This window comes from Crocodylus porosus, unplaced genomic scaffold (assembly GCF_001723895.1).
Source record: "Crocodylus porosus isolate Cpor-Errol unplaced genomic scaffold, CroPor_comp1, whole genome shotgun sequence".
Taxonomy (NCBI): Eukaryota; Metazoa; Chordata; order Crocodylia; family Crocodylidae; genus Crocodylus; species Crocodylus porosus.
In genome coordinates, this window is record NW_017728949.1 from 37604209 (window position 1) to 37624409 (window position 20201).

Consider the following 20201-nt stretch of genomic DNA (forward strand, 5'->3'; position numbering starts at 1 on the left):
GACACCACAGTCCCTCAGTTTCTTAATGAGAACAGGGTGAGAGACAGTATCAAAGGCCTTCCGAAAGTCCAGGAGGACTATGTCCACTGCTACCCCTGCATCTAATGATTTGGTGATCTGATCATAGAAGGCCACCAGGTTGGTCTGACAGGGCCTGCCACTGATGAACCTGTGTTGGTTGCCCCTAAGCATGAAATCCCCTACTGGCCCCTCATGGATGTGTGCCAACATAATTTTCTTGAACAGCTTGCCTAGGATCGAAGTAAGACTAACTGGCCTATAGTTTCCCAGGTCCTCTTTCTTACCCTTTTTGAAGATGGGAACCTTTTGTTGTGTTACATATTTGAACTGCTTTCTTATCACTTAAACCAGTATATGTGTAACTTCTGTCCCTAGCCAAGAGGTTAAATGTGTCAAAGGTACTGTGTAATGGGACATGCATACAGAACATAATTCCACTCATGATAGTAACAGTACTATAATATGCTACTTTTAGCTTGATCCTATCCCTCTATTTAACTTTCCCCGAGTCATCTGATTAAAAACAATTAGACAAATGCCACTCAAGGTGCTCATAGATTAATTAGTAAATACTTGTTATGTGAAGCCCTTTTCAAGTGCAAGTAATCAATGTTGTCTGAGTCTGGACAGAATATGAGAGATTAAACATATCAGTGTTTCAATTTTGGCTGCAGGGTGACTAGCCTTCTTTTTTTTTTAACTGAATAGCAAGGTTTCCAATCCCTTACTAACGCAGTTTTGTGAATAGAGCACCTCAAGACCGATAGACTCCATTTTCTCCAAAGAAGCTGGAGACATTTTAGGATTAGCAACATCCTAGGTTGGTTTAGCTTCAAGGTTAAAGCCAGGACATGTCCTTCAGTTCACTGGTCTTATGAGTGAATGATTATGAACAACAATCAGTTAATATTTGTGCATTAGTTTCTGTAACATTGCTGGGTATATTAGAACTTCTCAGAGCTTTTACAAAGAACTGAACTAAGAGCTCCACTTTGTGGCCACTTGACTACAGAAATGAAAAAAAGAAACGTTTTAAATTGGTTGCGATTTTCATTGCTCCCTCCCATTAGGAAATAAACAATACTTGGAAAAGAGTCAAAAATGTTTTTCTGAGATTTAATAAGATGCCAAGGCATTTCATTTTTAGCTTAAAAATCTGAAGACATGCTGAGTCCAGATGATGTAATATAATGCCTTGATAGCTGCTTGTTTCACTGTAGGTGTGTCTACATGTGCTTTTATGCAAGTCTGAACTTAATGGACATTTGCCTAATACATATTAAGGTGTTTTAGGTGCACATCTACACATTCATACACTAAGGTGCATTAACGTGGTGTGCAGACCAACTTGGGACTAAAGTTAGTTCCAAGTCAGTCGACGTACACAGCATTAATGTGCCCTAGTGCATCTACACGTGCATTAAGGCACTTTAGGTATTCGCACCTGCTATTGGAAGTATCAAATTTAGGCTCGAATAGCTTAAAATTGCCATTTTTAAGGCACATTAAGGGCACATGTGTGTAGACCCGTGCCCTTAATGCACATTAAAAATGGGCGTGAATGTAGTGATCTTGGAGTAGTTCTGTGAATGAGATGTGAACAAGTGTTCATCCTACAACATCACAGAAGAAAATCAAGGAACCTTTCTCTTTCCTAATACACCTTCATAGAATGATGGGATAAAGTTTATGTCACTGTTTACAGGATTAGCAACACCTTTGATGGCAATATAGCTGGGTCTGCCTTCTTTGAACAGCTCAGAGAATGTCTTTTCTTTATCTGTTTTCCTTATACAACTCTCCCATTCTCTTGAGGGACTAGAGAAAGGTACCAGGAGTTAGCCATGTTAGTTTGAAGTCAGGCAGAAAGCAGGGCAGAGTAGCACACTAAAGACATGACTCATTCAGAATAGGCTATAGCCTACAGATGCTTGCAAAGTAGGCTGTAGCCAGGGTTAGATATCTTCTTCTTGTTGAATATGACTTTAGAGAGTTGACTCCTCCAACAATTTAAGAGTCAATCCATCAATATTACTGCAATCTTTCAAACTCTTCGCTCCCTCTGGTGGACCATAGAGAGGGCATTCAGTCAGTATATATTTAGCTGTCTGATCTCCTTTGATATAAAGAAGATATAAAAATATACAGTGGGTGCAGTGGTGTGGCTGCATTCCTCTTTTGGATTAGACCATATCATGGGAGCCTCCGGAGACTTTTTAAAGTACCTAAAGCAGGTGAAAATCCTTCTCACTTCCCCTTTGTGCACCGAGGCAGGCCCCCTCTCCTCCCCCATCTGCCGCTACCACTTTTCACTACTTGTCCCAGGGTGGGGGAAGCACCAGAGTCATTGCTGTCTACTATGCAGGGGCTGGGGATGAGGACAGTGGCAGATTGGAAGGGCAGGGGGCTTCCCTCTTCCCTGCACCTGCTGCTGTTGGAGGATGGGGCATGGTGGGGGGAAGTACAGGCTCCCTGCGCTGTTCTTGGGAATAGGGGAAAGGGGTCATGCTTCTGATCACAAAGGGGAAGGGAAGGGGGATTTTCACCTGCTTTAAGGGCTTTAAAAAAAAAAGTCCCTAGAGCTCCCATGGTGCAGCCTACCTGCACTGGTACTGTGAGGGTTCAGCCAGGGTATGGGCACCCAGGCCTGCAGGTAGGCCCAGAAGGGCAATCAAGAGGTAGAGGTCAGCTAGGTGGGGGTACAGGTTATCAGTGTGTCAGATCAGGATCTGGATCAGCAGAGTGGAGACAATGGGACCAGGTTTGAGGAGAGGAAGATCTGAGAGATGTAGTCCAGGGTGCAAGCTGACATCAGAAGCCAGGAGAGTCAGAGCGCCAGGTGCCAAGTTCCAGGGAAGATCCAAGAGCCGGCTTGGGGACATCTAAAGCCAAAGCTGAGTCAGAAGCCAAGAGAATCAGAGAGATGGTAGTGAATTCCAGGGAAAATCTAAGATCAGGGCTAGGAAAAGCCAAAGCGGAATCAAGAGCCAGGAGAACCAGAGAAAGCAGTGAATGCAAGGCTTACTGGAGAAGACTGTGGCTGTTGTCAAGGCAGGCCTGAAGCCTGAGACTGTACATGTGCTTAAAAGGGCTGAGTGGTGCTCTCAACAGCCAATCCAGTTATGGAACAGTAGGGCAGTTGCATTAGCCAGGGATCAAGGTCAGGTGCGGTATCTCAAGAGCTCTGCCCGGCAGGGTCTGATTGACCACAGGCCCTGGCAGGTAGGGGTGGAAGGGGCTGGGAGCAGGAGGTACAGCCACCTCTCAACTGTAGGTTGCTGCTCCTGCATCCCACTTTGGGAAATCCTGGATCTGCCTCTGACTGTAGCCTAGAAAAACTTATGCCTCTCTGAGCAAGGTGATCTTTAAGGTGCTCTGTCCTGACTTCTTCTTGAGAGAATGTTTATTTTTAACCTGAGATAGTTAGCTACATTAGTCTGAAGTCAGAGAAAAGGCACTGTATATTACACCTTAGAGACTAACCAAATCAGCGACATATAGCATAAGCTTTTCTGAGCAGTAGGCTTACTTCATCAAAGGAGTTGTTTTTCTCTCCTGTGTTCACAGGCTTCTTCCTGCCTTGTTATTACTGGCCCTAAACAACTTTCAAGTATTTTCTGATAAGTAGCTTATCTTGAGACATCCATTCTCTTCCTGATTGTTTTTCCTAAGAACTCCCTTTCAAAAAGGCTATAGAAAAACTAGAGAAAGTCCAGAGAAGGGCAACAAATGTGTTTAGTGGTATGGAAGGGCTTCCATACGTGGAGAGACTGAAGAGGCTAGTTTAGAAAAGAGATGCTTGTGGGGGACATGATAAGGATTTACAAAATACTAAATGGTGAAAGAGTAAATAGGGATTTTCTATTTGCCATCTCTTACAAGAACTAGGGGTCATAAAATGAAACTAGTAGGTTGTAAGTTTAAAACTAACAAACATAAGTTCTTTTTCACACAGTGTATAATTAAAGTGTAGAACTCATTGCCACCAGATCTGAAAGCTGACAGTTTAGCTAGAGTCAAAAAGGTATTAGACAAATTCTTGGAGGAAAGGGGCATCAGTAGCTATTGATCATGGGAATTAGGGATATAGCCACTGAATTAAAACTTCCCCAGACCTTAAATGCTGGAGGCTGAAAGTGAGAGAAGAAAGTGAGTGGGGGGAAAAAACCTCTGGTGATAGCCAGTTCACGCTCGCTTTCAGCATTCATTCTCTGCCACTGTGACACAAGGTACTAGGCAAAATGGACCTATATAGTCCAACGCAGCAAATGGCAATTCTTATGTTAAAATACACCAGTATAATCATACAGTAAAAATTGAGATCACCAGGTAAACACACAGAATTAATACACAATTAACAAATTATCACAGCAGCTCTGTATCCATTACAGCTTGTATGCCTACAGGACATACTATTCCTGATCTGAGGAAAAATAAGTGACTCCAATGGTCATCGTTTCAATGTAACATCTTTCCCAAGAACATAAGTTAATGAAAATATATCAATATACCCTTTTCTGCTTTACTGGCCTAAGACTCTTAATTAGTCTAGGTGGCATAAGCTTGTTACTGTTGTGATTTGCAGTACTTCTATACCCACTAGTAAGAGACATACAGCACTGACATAAGCAAACATGCATGAGTCAGATCCTCAGCTGGTGCAAAGTGGTATGGTTTTCATTTGCAATCAATGGAGCTAGGCCAGTTTAATTCTAGTTAAAACTTAAAATATTTTGAAGATGAGAAGGACATAGGACCTCTTAAGTAGTGTGGCTATGCTGAATGTCAGCCTCCCTTTATACACTTTAACACACACCCATAAAAATCCCTTATAGATGCATATTATGGTATCTGTCCTTCTGCATGACTTACACTTTGGGCTGGCAATTGCAAGTTCACTTATTCAGTTAGCACACAGAACTCAGTTACAAGTCAAAAAATATTGTAGCAAATGTTATAGTTACAATTGGATTAAAAAAGGGGAACTCACAGGAAAATATCGTCCTAGTTGTATTATGGGTACTGGAGTACTTTACCATGTATCAGGACAAATATGTATTTAAATAGTTTGGGCCTTAAAAATTGCATTTAATTTCCCAATGGATCACAAAACATGGATCCCTACATTACACATGGTAGGTTGAAGTGATGTTGTAGCTATGATGTTCTAGGAAATATGCAGGAGGTGAAGATTTTTGTAGGTGATAACTTTTATTGAACCACAAAAATCCCTGGCTGTGTTAAATATGTTTTATTTTTTTTCGAAGATCCAAAGATTCTCATGTCAAAAAGTTCCAGAAATCAAGTGCTTGGAGTTTACATGTCATCAGGTGCCTGGGTTGTAAGAAATAAGCCATCTGTAAGCCAACACAGTGCATTTATTCCATAGCATTTGCTTAGTAATGAGAGAGACATTTATTTTTTTCCTTCAGCTGAAGTAATAGGTGCATCTGCTTTCTTCAGCTAGTTTCATACAAAGTTTTTTTTAAAATTAAAGCACTTTATCAAGAAAAGTGCCAGACTTCTTACTTTTAAAATATAAAAGAAAATCACTTTGTCTATCAGATCTTATTCTTTTAAAAATGCCAAATCAATCAAGGGGTCCAGAAGGAGCTCAATTTCCTTGCCAAGTGGAATAGTGAAAGCTACTGTTTAAAAGGCTACTACTGTGAGGGAAAAATGAGAATAATGGCATGACCTGGAGAGACACACTGAGCACAGGTACATACAGTACCATGTACCTTGAATGGGTCAGAGATATTCACATATCCATGTCAAATGGAGACATCAAGGCAATGGCAGGCTTTGTGTTCTTTTTGATGGAGAAAAGTAACAGAAATATTTTATTGCTGAGTGATGGACTTAACACTTATAAGTATGACAGTCAGAACTGACCAATATTTTTCCACTGAGTTTTCATGTCCTTGATAACACAGAATAGTTCTTTTTACCATTATGACCTTTCTTTATAAAAAAGAAAATGATAAAATTGCATAACAAAAATGGCTTCAAAAACTATCTGTAGAGATTTGAAAGAAAATTGAGCCAATTTTTAGGACAGATCATATAGAATTTCAAATAAATCAAGCTACCTTTTATGCTCTCAGAAAATGTGCATGGATGTAATGCCCATAAAATACTTTTAAAACATGAAATTATAACCATAAGCAACGTTGAGTTTGATTGAAAAGTTAAGAAATAAACCATGTTAGATTAAAAAAGAAAAAAGAGGCACAGTGATGTGGCTTTTCAAAGAAAGCCACTTTTCATAGATTTCATAGACATTTGGGCTGGAAGGGACCCCAGAGGATCATAGAGTCCAGCCCCCTGCCCCAGGGGCAGGAGTCAGCAGGGATCATAGGATCCCAGCAGGATAAGCATCCAAATGTGTTTTGAAAGCATTCAAAGTGGGCGCTTGAACCGCCTCAGGTGGCAGTCTGTTCCAAACCTTGGGGGCTCGGACAGTGAAGAAGTTCTTTCTTATGTCCAGCCTGAACCGGTCACAGTGGAGTTTGTGACCATTCAATCTTGTCATCCCTTGGGGGGCTCTGGTCTCCCCCAGATCCTGATGAGCTTATAGGTGGCCACCAGATCACCCCTGAGCCTGAGCTTTTCCAGGCTGAATAGCCCCATTGCTTTCAGCCTCTCTTCATAAGGTCTGTTTTCCTGACCTCTGATCACGTGCATGGCTCTCCTCTGCACCCTCTCAAGCTTCTCCACATCCTTTTTGAATTGCGGAGCCCAAAACTAGATGCAGTACTCCAGCTGCGGCCTCACCAAGGCCGAGTACAGCGGGAGAATGATGTCCCAGGATCTGCTTGAGAAGCATCTATGGATGCAAGCCAGCATTTTGCTCACTTTACTAGCCACAGCATCACACTGAAGGTTTATGTTCATCTTGTGGTCAACCATGACCCCCAAGTCCCTTTCATCTGTAGAGCTAACCAGCATAGCACTACTGAGCCTATATGCATGGTGCAGGTTTTTCCTCCCAAGGTGGAGAACCTTGCATTTTTCAGTGTTAACACCATCAGGTTCTTGTCTGACCATTTCATGAGTCCGTCCAGCTCTGCCTGGATCACCCTCCTATCCTCAAGTGTGGATGCTTTACCCCAGAGTTTGGTGTTGTCGGCAAACTTGGCCAGTCCACTTCTGACACCAATTTCCATGTCTTGATGAAGATGTTAAACAGTATAGGCCCTAGGACAAAGCCTTGTGGGACCCCACTGGTCACAGCACACCAAGACGATTGGCTCCCGTCGACCACCACCCTCTGGGTCCTACTGCAGAGCCAGTTCCCCAGCCAGCAGATTGTGGTGACATCAAGGCCGCAGTTTGCCAGTTTAGCCAAGAGGTGATTATAGGATACTGGACGAAGGCTTTTTTAAAGTCGAGTTATACGACGTCAATCTCTTCCCCCTTGTCCAAGTGATAAGTCACTTGGTCATAAAAGGAAATGAGATTGAAAAAAGAAATACAAAGGGGTTCACAGTGAATTCTACAACAGTTGGCATTTGGTACTCCTGCCTCTACCACAGAGCTCTGTCACCCCTTATACCCCGTCTATGCCTGACCCATGTCCTGTTGACTAAGTAGCTCCCTCTTCAGGTGCCGGGGACCTTTGCCCAGCTTATCTCTTCAGTGGTCTGGTTTCCTTTTTAATGCTTCTTTTGGGTGGGTTCTTTCTCCATCCTCATTCTTATGTTTGGTCTGTAAAGTCCCACTATACAGTCTCCTCTACTTGGGCTGTATTTGAGACCATCTCTACTCTTTTGGTTGGAAGTATCTGCTTGCCTTTGCATCACTCCTTCCAAGGATTTGGGGGTCTTCCCCAGCGGACTCACCAGAGCTGTCCTCTGAATGATGGCCATCACAACTCTCTCTACGCTGTGGTGTTCCTTCTCAGTTCTTCTAAGGTTTGTGCACTTCCACGCAGATCCACTGCAGCTCACTTGCTGCTCCTGTGTCCCCTCTGTGGGGGCACAAACACTCTACAGAGCTGGCATTTATGGGTCTGTCTTGCCCAAAGGACCAATCAGCAGTGCTTCCTTCAGTGGCCCTTTCTGCTTCCAGCATCCCTGCCAGCATCTGACATCATCAGATGCAGATCCGACATGGCAGACCCATCTCAGGTAAAGGCTCTGTTGGGGCTTTTCCAGTTCAGAAACAGGGGCCGGTAATGGTCCCCTGTTACAAGGTTACTTGGTGGAGAAATGTTACAAATACAGGAATTATCATAGTAGCCAAACAAATCCACCTCTGTCTTTGGGATTCTTAGTAAAAGTAGAGATGGACAGTAAAGGGATAAGCTGCCAAAAAATAAGTCTCTTTCTTTCAAAGTCTTACTTATGACCTGAAGCATGAGACTTGACATCACTTTTTTTTTTAGATCCCATGAAACTCTACTTAATTACATGTGTTTTTTCTATTATTCATATAAATGTACAAACTTTTTTCTAAATCTTGCTAAACTCTTGGTCTCAATGATAGGTTGAGGCAATGATGACCACAGCCTTATTAATTGCCCATGTAAAATATATCTTTCATCCTTGAATCTCAGGGACCTGATCTCACTTTACTGAGAAAGTAAATTTGCATTCTCTTTACAGTTCCAAATCTTGTGTGCACCTCTTGTGTCTGGTCGTTTTAATTTCATCTCTAAACAATATTTTCATTATCTTTTTATATGGGTTTTCTCCACGTTTTCTAATTAGTTTTGTTTCGTATCCCTGAATCTCTTCTATTTCTGCATTATTGAGAAAAGCTGAATATAACTAAGCACACTATTCCAGGAGAGCGTATGCAGTGATTCTGTAATAACTGCATCAATCATTTTCTTCCTACTGTCTATGCCTTCTAACATCCTGTTTGTTTGGTTTTTTGGTGGCTGTTGTTGCACTCTGTGCAGAAGTGGTTTACCTGTCTACAGTGATGCCCAGGTCTGTTTTATGAGTTGTTCCAGTTAATTTAGAATCCAGTAAGGTGTATGAGTAGTTCAAATTAGCCTTTTTCCACATGAATTACTTTGCACTTATCAGGCTTGACATTCTATAAACAACCAGGCAGGGGACTAGATATTTCAAGGGATTGGAAGAAGCTTTTCACTTCATGGTTGCTGGACCAAATCTAGCCCAGGTCAGTAGGGAGTGAAACATATTACTGTCAAATCTCTATTCAGGGCCTTTATGAAATGAGTTGCTGATCTTTTTGAACAAGTGTCTGAATTGCATACCACTACTGGCACAATAAATTGCAGCCTCAGAAAACAGACAAAGGAAAGTACTGAAGTATTCAGATTAAAATATACTTCCCTCTTGGTGGTATCCCCTGGCAGGGTTAAGGAAGCATTGTTTGAGCAGTGTGAGGTGGGGAAATTTGAACTGCTGCTGTTTATAAATGTTCTTTAAATAATCAGATGACTTCTGATTTCTTGGCTATCAATGCAACATTGTTCATTAGCACTGATTTACTAAAGCCTGGTTTATACTAGACCAGGGATGCTTACCTCTAGGCCCATGGACCGTGGGCCATGTCTGGCCTCCAGAGCTATGTGATCTGGCTCATGGGGATCCCCAAAGGTCTAGAATTTTTTGGGGGGGGGCGGGGGGGGAGAGGGGTAGCAATTAACTGTGCCACCACTCCTCCACCACCAAATTTTCAAATCCCCGTGGACCAGTTGACATGACCGTGTGTGCAGAGTCAGGACTGGGGTGGTGGGGTCCAATCTAGTCCATGTGGGGCTGGGAAGGTGAGCCTTATAGGGTATGTACAGGGCTGGGGCTGGGGCTGGGGCTGCGGCTGCGGCTGGGGCAACAGGCCCCATCAAGCTCAAGTGGGGCCAGGGTGATGGGGCCCAGTCTAGAACATGTGAGGCCTGCGCTGGAGCATTGGGGCCTGATCCAGTGTACATGGGGCTGGGGCCAGAGTCATCCAGCATGTGTAAGTCCAGGGCCAGGGTGGCAAAGGCTTATTTGGGTTATGTAGGGTCAGTGTTGGGGTGGTGGGCCCAATCCAGTATGAGTCAGGGCTGCAGCTGCAATATGGCATGAGGGACCAGAGCTGGGTCCTGTATATGTTGGATTGGGCCCACAGGCTGGATTCAGCCCAGGGACTCACCACGCACCACACATCCAGCCCACAAAGCCAAGAGGTTGAGCACCACAATGCTAGGTAGTTTTGTTGATAGAATTGGTATTCTTTTAGCAAATATGCAGCCACTTTTATGTGGCTGTAAAGTGACTGAGTCATGGTGAGTACCAGCAGTGTTCTACCACCTCTCCAACACCAAAACCCTCACCACCATGAGACTTAACATAAAGTCAATGTCCTTTTCTCTTGTCAGCTACAGCAGTCCTCCACAGCTGTCCCATGATGCCTTGTAGTAACTACTGGCCACAATTTCAAATGAAATTGACTGAAGTCAGAAGGAATCTTACCTTTCCTCCAGCCTTATAAATCAATCTTTGTTTCTGAAAACATATCTTCTTATGCCACTCCACATGTCCAAGCAGATAGGTGTGGCTTCCCAAAAAGAGCAATACGCTTGTGCTCCCATGTGCAACAGGAAGGAGGGGCTGGATCTCTCCAGCCTGTGGAGAGAGAGGGCTGTAGAAGCCAAGTCATGTGTTTGTATGGGTATCATGGAGGGGCATGCAATGATGAGAGGAAGCATGAAGAGAAACGATGCTGAGCCAAGCGTAAGTATCTCTAGCAGACGTACTCTCCTGGATGCTCCTACCAAGCAAAAAAAACCAGGAGATTCACCAGTGACATGCCACTTCCAAAAGAAACTTCAGGCCATTCTTGATTATGAGCCTGACACAGTTATGACTGGGATTACCTCATGGAGGAAGCCTGAGGAGGGAACCTCGGAGATCCCCAGCGAGAAGCAATTCCAGACATAAAATGGGCAGAGCCGGGTCCAACAGTGAGGAAGAGGAAGGCAGCCCTGGTAAGTGCTGTAACTTTTCCTTTTCTTTCCCTTTGATCTCACATCTTTTTCTCCCCCAGAATCCTTCCCAACCCCGTATGGAAATGGTGGCCTCTCCCATGTTCATAGAACAAAAGGCACTGGTAGCACTTGCTTTTTCTGGGCCTTACCACCTTTAGTAGTGAGATACCAGGCAAATCCACAACAGTCTTCAATGATTTTTTCAGTTTTTACTGTCAGCCCTTCTGTGCTCTCCCAACATCCTCCTTCCTCCCCTACTGTTTTCTCCCCTGTTGAGTCATAGTGTTTTTATGGCTCTGCTCAGCTCAACAAAGCAAGCTCCTCTGCAAACAGTCTGGCTTCATCCACTCTGTCCATTAGAACTTTATAGCAAAAAATCTTAGGCAGTTTTTAAAGTTGTTTTTGCCTTTTTTCAACCACTGTAAATCTAACAGGATCTCTCTTTTTTTTTTTTATTGGTGTCCTCAACTGGGCAGGCCTGGGGAAAGCCAGCTTCAACAGAAACACCCAGGCTGACACAGATGAGGAAGCATGATATGCTTCACAAAGAACGTGTGTGTGCTACAGAGTTGCACAGACACAGCTGACAGGGAGTGCGGCAAGAGGGCACTCCAGGAACCGGAGCTCCTCCTGAGAGGGAGACAGAAAGCGAGGGAAATGAGTAAGTGGGTAAACAAGGATGTAGTTCCCAAAACAACAGATAGTGGTGCTGCAGAAAACAGTATTGCATCAGGACCAGTGGCCTGCACAATAGGAGCTGTGCAGCCTACGTCACTCCAGGCACAGACAATGCCAATACCTTCCTCATACATCACGCTGGATGCTGGTAGAAAGGAAAGAGAACTGTCTTACATAAAAGAGCCCTCAGGCACTTTCTTGCTCTCTTACTTGATGTTCTTATCCTTCATAGTGTTTCTAGTGTTACTGGAATGGGTTTTACACATTTGCAGTGTTGGTTTTGTTTGTCTGAATGCTATATAGGTTTTTGCAGGCTGTCTCTTCTCTCTGTTTTGAAGCACTGGGCTGCTGTGCTGTTTCATGATACTTCAAATAACATTTTTATTATTGACGAATGAATGTAATTCTGAGCCATTCAAAATCTAGATGCCTACACGCAGTCATGAGCACTCCACACCCAAGACAGGTGATGCTTCTTTTAAAAGAAAAACAAACACAATTGAAGACGTAATAGTGAATTGCTCCTTAAGGTTTCCCTCAGGCATTTTAACGGGCTCTAGATACTACCCTTCTAGCTGAGTGTTAAAAATCCATTGAGGGTCCTTCACCTGCTTTTCTGCTGGCAAGGATTCTTCTTTAGCTTTGCAAATAATGTGCAGCACCCAGCAGGATGCAACAATGATAAGGGTGTTTGGCTGACTGAAATCAAGCTTTATCTTAAGGGCCATTTCAAATGCCCAAAAGCAAAGTTTATGGTTATAGGTTAGGGGCTGACCCTCTCAGCAGCACAGAGGCAGGGAGAGAACTTGGGGTCAGGATTGACTCCAGGATGAATATGCGTCGCCAGTGCAATGAAGCAATAGGCAGAGCCAACCGCGCACCCTGTCACGCATCAACAAGGGCATCACTAACAGGTCCAGAGAGGTCTTGCTCCCCCTCTATGCGGCGCTGGTCAGGCTGCAGCTGGAGTACTGTGTCCAGTTCTGGGCGCCGCACTTCAAGAAGGACGCGGAGAACCTGGAGAGGGTCCAGAGGAGGCCACTCGTATCATTGAGGGCCTCTGTGGCCAGCCCTATGAGGAGAGGCTGAGGGACCAGTATCTTCAGTCTCTGCAAGAGGAGACTGAGGGGGGATCTTGTGGCTGCCTACAACCTTATCAGGGGCCACCAGCAGGGACTTGGGGAAAATTTGTTTACCAGGGCTCCCCTTGGAGTCACCAGGAACAATGGCCATGAGCTGAGGGAGGACAGGTTTAGGTTAGATATTAGGAAGAACTACTTCACTTTAAGGGTGGCAAGAGCCTGGAATAGGCTTCCCAGAGAGGTGGTGCTCTCACCTTCCCTGGAAATCTTCAAGAGGAGAATGAATAGGCACCTGGCTGGGGTCCTATGACCCCTGCCACCCCCAATGCTCCTTCCTGCCCATGGCAGGGGGTCGGACTAGATGATCTGTCTAGGTCCCTTCCGACTCATTGGTTCTATGATTCTGTGATTGATTCTAAGGTCAGTAGTCTTCCTGTGCCTGCTAAGTCAATAGTTAAGACTCTCCCCGCTGCTGTGCATATTATTGGTATATAATTTCATGAGCAAAGGGAGCAAGGATTAGACTGGGTCCCTGAGAAGACTATTGTTATTTCAATACCTCCAGTGTGAATGGGGCAGGAAGAGAAGAATATCCTTGCTTGCAGCTTTTGGAACAGCCCCACATAGTCTTGCATTCCAGCTTTAAGGATGGCTGCTGACAGACATGAAACAAAAAAGTACACTTTACTGGAACAGGAAATGCATCAGTTTGACCCAGCTAGCCCAAGATCTGTATAGATTGTGCACTTCAGTGGGGCTTTTTGGGGCTTTTATCTAAGAGCTTCAATTTTCCAATTTGCCAATGTTAATGTCTTGAACTGCTCCCTGTGTTCTGCTGGTAACTGCATCACCATGCAGAAGTACCCCTTCCTAATAATGTACTGCAATGCAAGGTAGTGCGAGTGGGGACAAAACTGGAATGTGCATCTCATCTTTTGTCCCCTCCCACTGTTGTTCCACCCAGGCACCTTAAACCCCTTTATCTTCTGCCTAAAACACAATTTTGTGGCTGATGAGAGTGGCCTCAGCTATGAACTTTCCCCACCAGTTGACAGCCACTTGACACTGGCAGCTCCCATAACACAATCACCTGTTTATCAACTGACAAGTCTCATTCTTGTATCTTAATGTCTGAGAGTCAAAAGAAAAGCACAGAGCCCTAGAAATATTACTTACTGTATTTGAAAGTCTTGCAGCTACTGTAGATGATTCCAGACTTCAATCCCAGTGCAATTCCACCACTCCAGTGCTAATTTTGCAAGCCAGAAATGGTTCTTAAAGTTGTTTGATGGACAGAAAATGCCTGAAGCAGCCTGCCATGTCTGATCACTTGCTTATGTTTTGGGCCTGGTTTCCCAAGGGGAAGGAATTCATGGAAATGTGTACTCAGAGCAGGTATTCTACAATATCTTTATTGAAAACAGCCAATATAACTGCATATCAGTCAGTATCATAGCATATGATTAGTTCAGCAAGAACAAGACTATTTGGATGTCCAGTGAGGAGGTGTCAGTCAAGTCTGTTCAATGAATCATTTCTTTAGACACTTCAATTTTGCCATTACACTGGTTCTGTTAGGTAACCAAGACGAAGGGTATTGCTTAAAACATACTCTTATGGGGTTACTCATGTGGAAACACAATTTTTGTCACATTCATCATGACTTTTTGCTCAGCAACATTTTAGCAATGTAGAATAGCTATTCATAACTAGTGTAGGAAGTAATTAAGTATTACTTCCTACAGTTGGCTGGTATTTTCTCCATTAGTTATGTTTCCGAGGGTACCTCACCCTGAGGCTACATCTTTCAGGTATGGCCTGCTTAGTACCCATTCTGCCCTGTCACACGCAGTATAATTAATTTTGCTTGGGTACTCCTGCTGCATGCATGCACATTGTACCAGCTTACACATTACGCAATCCTAATGTTCACATTATGCAAATACAAAAGAAATGTGCAGCCCTTTTTGTGTCATGGACTCACTCTCCGGCTGTAACTTCTTTGCAATCCTCATGTTAATTGGTAAGGAGAGAAAACATGAGGGATTCTGTGCTTCCAAACAATACCATGAAAATTACTGGAAGGGGAAAAGATGCAGAGAGAATGACATTGTGAGATGTTGGGCCAGAACACTTACAATTCCCTCGCTATGTCACCAACATGCCATAATCCATCTCTCCCACATCCCACAGTGCATTATATTGGATAGTTCCACAGGAGCCACTGGGATGCCTAGCCACATGCATTTCATCAGTTGACACAGCTGCTTGTAGTAAAGATGTATGTTGCTAGCACAACCACAGGCATGAATGATGTGTGCCCCTGGAGGCTGGGAGGGCATGGCTGCACTGGCAGTGGCAAGAGCACTGCGGTGGTAAGCACAGAGGTCCCACAGATGCTGCTGGCGCTGTTGGTGGGGGGGCCTGGCAAGTGCCAGCCAGGGGGTGGCAACCACCTGCAGGTGCTGCCGGCAGCAGCAGCCAGCAGCAATCGCAGACTGCCCACAGGCAAGCAGCAACTACCCACAGGCAGCAGTGCCACCTTTTTGTTGGGGGTGTCAGTGGTACCTTTTTGTAGGGGGTGCACCCCCTCCACATCGCCCCTGGACACAGGAGTGTACATGTGTTCTCTTGGCACAATCCTGTCAGCTGCTGTAGGCTGACAAAACTTGTGAAGAGCACATAGCCTACTTCCAATAAAAATAAATACATAAAACTTAGGGAGAAAGCCAATTGCCAATTTTTTTATAGCAACCTTTGGGAAAAAAAGAGTCATGTGCCACTCACACTGAACCATTTCTATGCTTTAGCATTTTCAGAAATTTTTCTTTATCATATTTTAAAACAGTTTTCTACTCAAACTGCCTTTTCTTTGCCGTGGAGTAGAAGGAAACTTGTTAAGTTAAAACTGTCTCATTTCTTATTTCAAAATGTATTCAATTAATTAGCAGAACAAGTAGTGGAAAGATGCTAGTTAGGGCATGAAAATTAGCAGCATAATAATAGATATTCATTTTGTTTTGAATAACGCAATATATTTCCAATGTTAAACGTTGGCAGGGTTGACAGGAACAACAGTAGACAAAATAATGGTTTTATTATTTTAATTTTTTTCCTTGATTGGTCATTAAAAATACAGGACAATAATAGTAAGACAGGAAGGAGTGGAGGGACATTTTTAGTTGATTCTTTAAAAGAAATTTCTTTCATTTTATACTGCATATTATGAAAACTAAAACACTCCTTTTAAACTTAAAAAGACAGTGGGAATTAAGGTAAAAATAAGACAATTTACCATAGGCAGAAAAATTTTAACAAAGCCTTTGTCTACATGACAAAATTGTGTTGCACTAAGCCTTGTGTGGGCACTCTTATTGTTTTCCTTGTGGGGATCTGCAGTGCATCAGAAAATTTTCAGGCACAAGCTAAACCAATATAAATATTTCTAAACAAATATATTTGTCCACCCAGAGATTTCTTCTGGTTTAGCTATAATGGTATTCAAATGGATTCAAATTCATAAATCAGTTTGCCAATCAGTGTACCTTCACTGTATAACCAGTGTCTATACTTCTTTGGAAAGTGAAGTTGAAAGCCACAAGCTTTATGGGAATAGGGGGAGGAAATTAAGTTTAAGTAACATTTGTGGAGAAGGAAGAGGTGTAAGAAAGGTACTGAAGGTTATGGAAAAGAAGGGACTGTAGGCCAATCGGAGGTTCATAAATGCAGTAATGAGATACAAGTTAGTGGGCCAGGTTCAGAGGTGATTTATAAGATAGTCTAATTTTGAATTCCATACCACTGAATTTCCTCTTTCAGAAGAAAATGTAAGAAGTTGTAGAAGAAGTAATGTATCTCAACTAACCATCACTTCTAACTTTGGTCCTTTAAAGCACAGTTTCTCAACCTGTGTGGGTACGTGAGACCCGTTCAGGGAGTACATGGGTAGCCCAACACTCTCTCACACCCTCTTTTCCTCTCTCTCTTGCCTGCTTTTCCTCTCTCTCTTGCCCCTTCCTCCTCTCAAACCTCTGGCAAAAAATTTGGTGCCCGGTAAATTCCCCAGTAAGAATTTGGCATGTCACACTTTGCGCAGCACTGGGTTCAGCCCCCTAGCTTTGGCCAACATCACCTGTAGCTCAGGTACATACTTGAGTTGTGCACCCCTGGTGTAAAAAGATGGCAACCCTACCCACACCAGATCAGACATCTGTCATATCACGACCTTATATACACAGACTTTCTTCCAACATATGGCACACATTAGTCTGTAAATATAAAATCCCCTGGAAAATTGAGTGTTGGGGTACTTATTAAAATTTTCTGAAGTTAGCGGGTACTTGCTACTTAAAAGGTTGAGGAACACGGCTTTAAAGAAGAAGCTCAAGGAATCTACCTGGAGGGTGAAAAGGAGAAAAAGTTGAGAGCATTGCCATGGCCAGAAAAAGGAAATCTGAGGACCCCTGCAAATCTATTTTAATGACTTTTTCTGGCTGCAAGTCTTGAGATTTTAATGTGTAACTTTCCCTTCTTCCTTGTCCTACCGCATCTGTCTCAAAATGCTTTTCCATTCAAGCTAAGGAGGCTGCTGGTGAGGTGGTATGAAGAACTGCCTTGAACTGGCATGGATATTTGTAGAAGAAGTTAGGGAAACATTGGTAAAGACATTCTGGAGAAATGTGAGATTCAGTCCATCTAAACTCATGATGAAGAGAAGCATCCTAAAATCTCATAGCAAAAATAGTTTATACATACCTTGCTACATGGCATGGAAGTATGAGATGCAAACATCAAAGAATTAGTTCATTTTGTCCTTACTTGGATGGTAGGCCCAAAAGGCATCTTTACACATGCTCCAGGGTGGGGGCAAAGTGGCGCTTTAATTACAGCAGCTCTCAGGAGCCACTCTAATTAAAGTGCCCACAGCATCTCCTGTATTCAGTGTCTCGCACTTCAATAAGGCAGCAGGAGTGCTTTACCTACTGCTTGTTCAATGAGATTTAGTTAAAGCACCCCCACCATCCTTTGAAGTGTGGGGACACTGAATACACATGAGGCTGAGGCAGCTGGAGTGTGTTAATTAGCATGCTTCAGCAGACTCAGTTAATTAAGTCTGCCCCGATGTGTGCTAACTAAGACGTGTTGAAGCAGGCATTGGGTATACGTGCAGGTGCCCAAAGAGAAAGAGACCTCCTACAAATGGCAATGTGGTCTGAACCAAAGGGGCTTAGGTGGTAAATTCATTTATCCACACCTTCAAAATAATAGATTATTATATGGTTGAAGATGCTTTTTTCTTTTATTCAGACCAGTTCATGCAATGTTTATACTATAGTCCAATGGCTCCCAACCTTTTTTATCCTGTGGATCAGCATGGTAGGAGGATGGAGTACACAGAGCTGGCTGCTTCCCTTCCAGGGCTGCCCCACCACCCCGCTTTAACCCCACATGTGACTGCTGGCAGTGGAAGCCGCTTGCCCAGGCAGAAAGACGGGGATCTGAGTGGGAGGCCCATGCCATGACCCAGCAGCCACCCCTTCGATGGTTGGGAACCTCTGCTGTAGTCTATGCAGTTTTTGCCTATGGCACTACCAGAGTCATCAGACATGTGGAATGTGTGTGTATCAGGTCCTCTGGCAATTTTGTCATTCATTAAAGCACTTTACTTAGAAGCTATCTGAGAAAAATTCTCTTTCATTTTGCCATAACTTTGAGTTGCATGAATTTGAAATGATTGTATTTGTCATTGAGAATATGTTGCAGTACAAAATTTTTCTTCATTTCATTTTAACAACAGTCTTTCTTTTAGGAATGGAATTTTACTGTGGAACAATTAAAAGCTGAAGCACTCAAGATTCTGTTTTCAGAGGATTATGCAGAAAAAGAGCACCTGAAGCTTTCAAATCAGAAAATAACTCTTTTGCAAGAAGAGGTGTGCCGTCACATGGAGGAAAGGAAAAAATTGTTACAAGAGGCCAATGACTTCTTTAACGCTGCTAACAAGGTTAGTACGAGGGCAAATTTATAATTATTAACATGATTATGTGGCTGGCATTATTCTCCTGAAACCTGGTATGAAAGAGATTTGTTTAAATACAGTTTGCTGAGGCTCACAAAATTGGGAAATTTAAAGTAACATTACTAGTCTTGTAGCCTTCCAGTATGATCCTAAGCCACATGTTTCCATTCAGGAATAACAATTTTTTTAATGTCACTTCTAGTAGGGCAAAGAAATCTGTGCTTCCAAAATGGGGACTACAGGAAATTAAACATGTAGAAAATTCAGCATACCCCCAAATTTGATTTTAGGATCATATTAAAATAAGAAGAGATTAGAAATGAAAAAGACACAGACCTCTAATTGCTGACAGACAGCATGTCATATAGGCTGATTTTAAAACTTTGTACCTGGCAAAAGTCCAACAAAACTGATGCTAAATTCTGTCCTTGTATGGCTTAGTTCAGGTCCCAGTCCTACAGGGTGGAACTACTGTGAATTCCCTGCAGCTATATGCAGGTGAGACTGTTCACCTGTGTGGAACCCATTGCAGGCTTGGTGCGTCCAATTTCAAAATTAGATTGCTGCACTTCTTTTGGAAGAGAGCTGAGAATATTTCCATGCTAGTGTAACCCTCCTCCAGCACCAGGGCCAGGTGCTATACCAGATTGAAGATCTTCAGGGTGTCAATAGTTTTGGGCTCTCCCAGAGGCAGGTTGGCTGGCTGAGGTGTCCCGCCAAAAAAAAAAGCGTGTTCCTCCTTCTCACCTTCCCAAGGCTCCTCTCCAGCCTAAGTAACAGGTAGCGTTCTTTATTTTTAGCTATAACTATTTAGAGAAAAGAAGAGAAAAGATTAATAACAAATATAATACATATATATACATATATGCATTACATAGTTCAACAACACCCATTAAAACCCATAACCAAAATATTATCTATAAACCCAACATTAAGGAATAGTCCATCCAACATGTGATGCCACATACAACAGCCCTATCAATATATGTCCATTCACAGATTATAGACTCTAAGCCTTAGTTCCACTAGGAATTCAGTTCACAATAATAAATTCAGTTCACATCATAAAAATAAATGGCAACGCTGCTGTTTGAGTGGTCACCAGATGGCAGTGCACAGCTCCTACAGGCATCTGAGGAGTAGGGTGCACAGTCCCAGTGTTTCTCTCAAACAGAAACCTCTGTCCAGATGGCAGCAGGATGATTCCTTCCCTGTAAACAAACTTCTTACAAGAATAACAAGGTTAAATGCTGCCTCACGTTCCCTTTCCTTGTGAAACTAGGGCTGCTTAATAGAGACTGTCCCCTGTTCCTGCAGCCTAAACTCTCCCATGGCTCCGACTCAGCTGCAAGCACAGACTCCCCCCTCCCCTTTCCCCGGGGAACCTCAGTCCTGAGTTTGCACGGCTCCTCTCCAAGATGGGGGACTCAGCTTCTTAATGCGCACCACA

The 20201-nt window shown here is 43.2% G+C and overlaps 1 protein-coding gene across 1 annotated transcript in view; it reads left to right on the top strand.

Annotated features, from left to right (window-relative positions):
* Positions 1 to 20201, top strand: part of CCDC141 (coiled-coil domain containing 141) — a 165967-nt gene that overhangs the window by 76588 nt on the left and 69178 nt on the right. The window contains exon 7 of the mRNA XM_019554677.1: positions 18542 to 18736. Coding sequence (XP_019410222.1) covers positions 18542 to 18736 — 195 coding nt within the window. The remainder of the gene's footprint in view (positions 1 to 18541; positions 18737 to 20201) is intronic.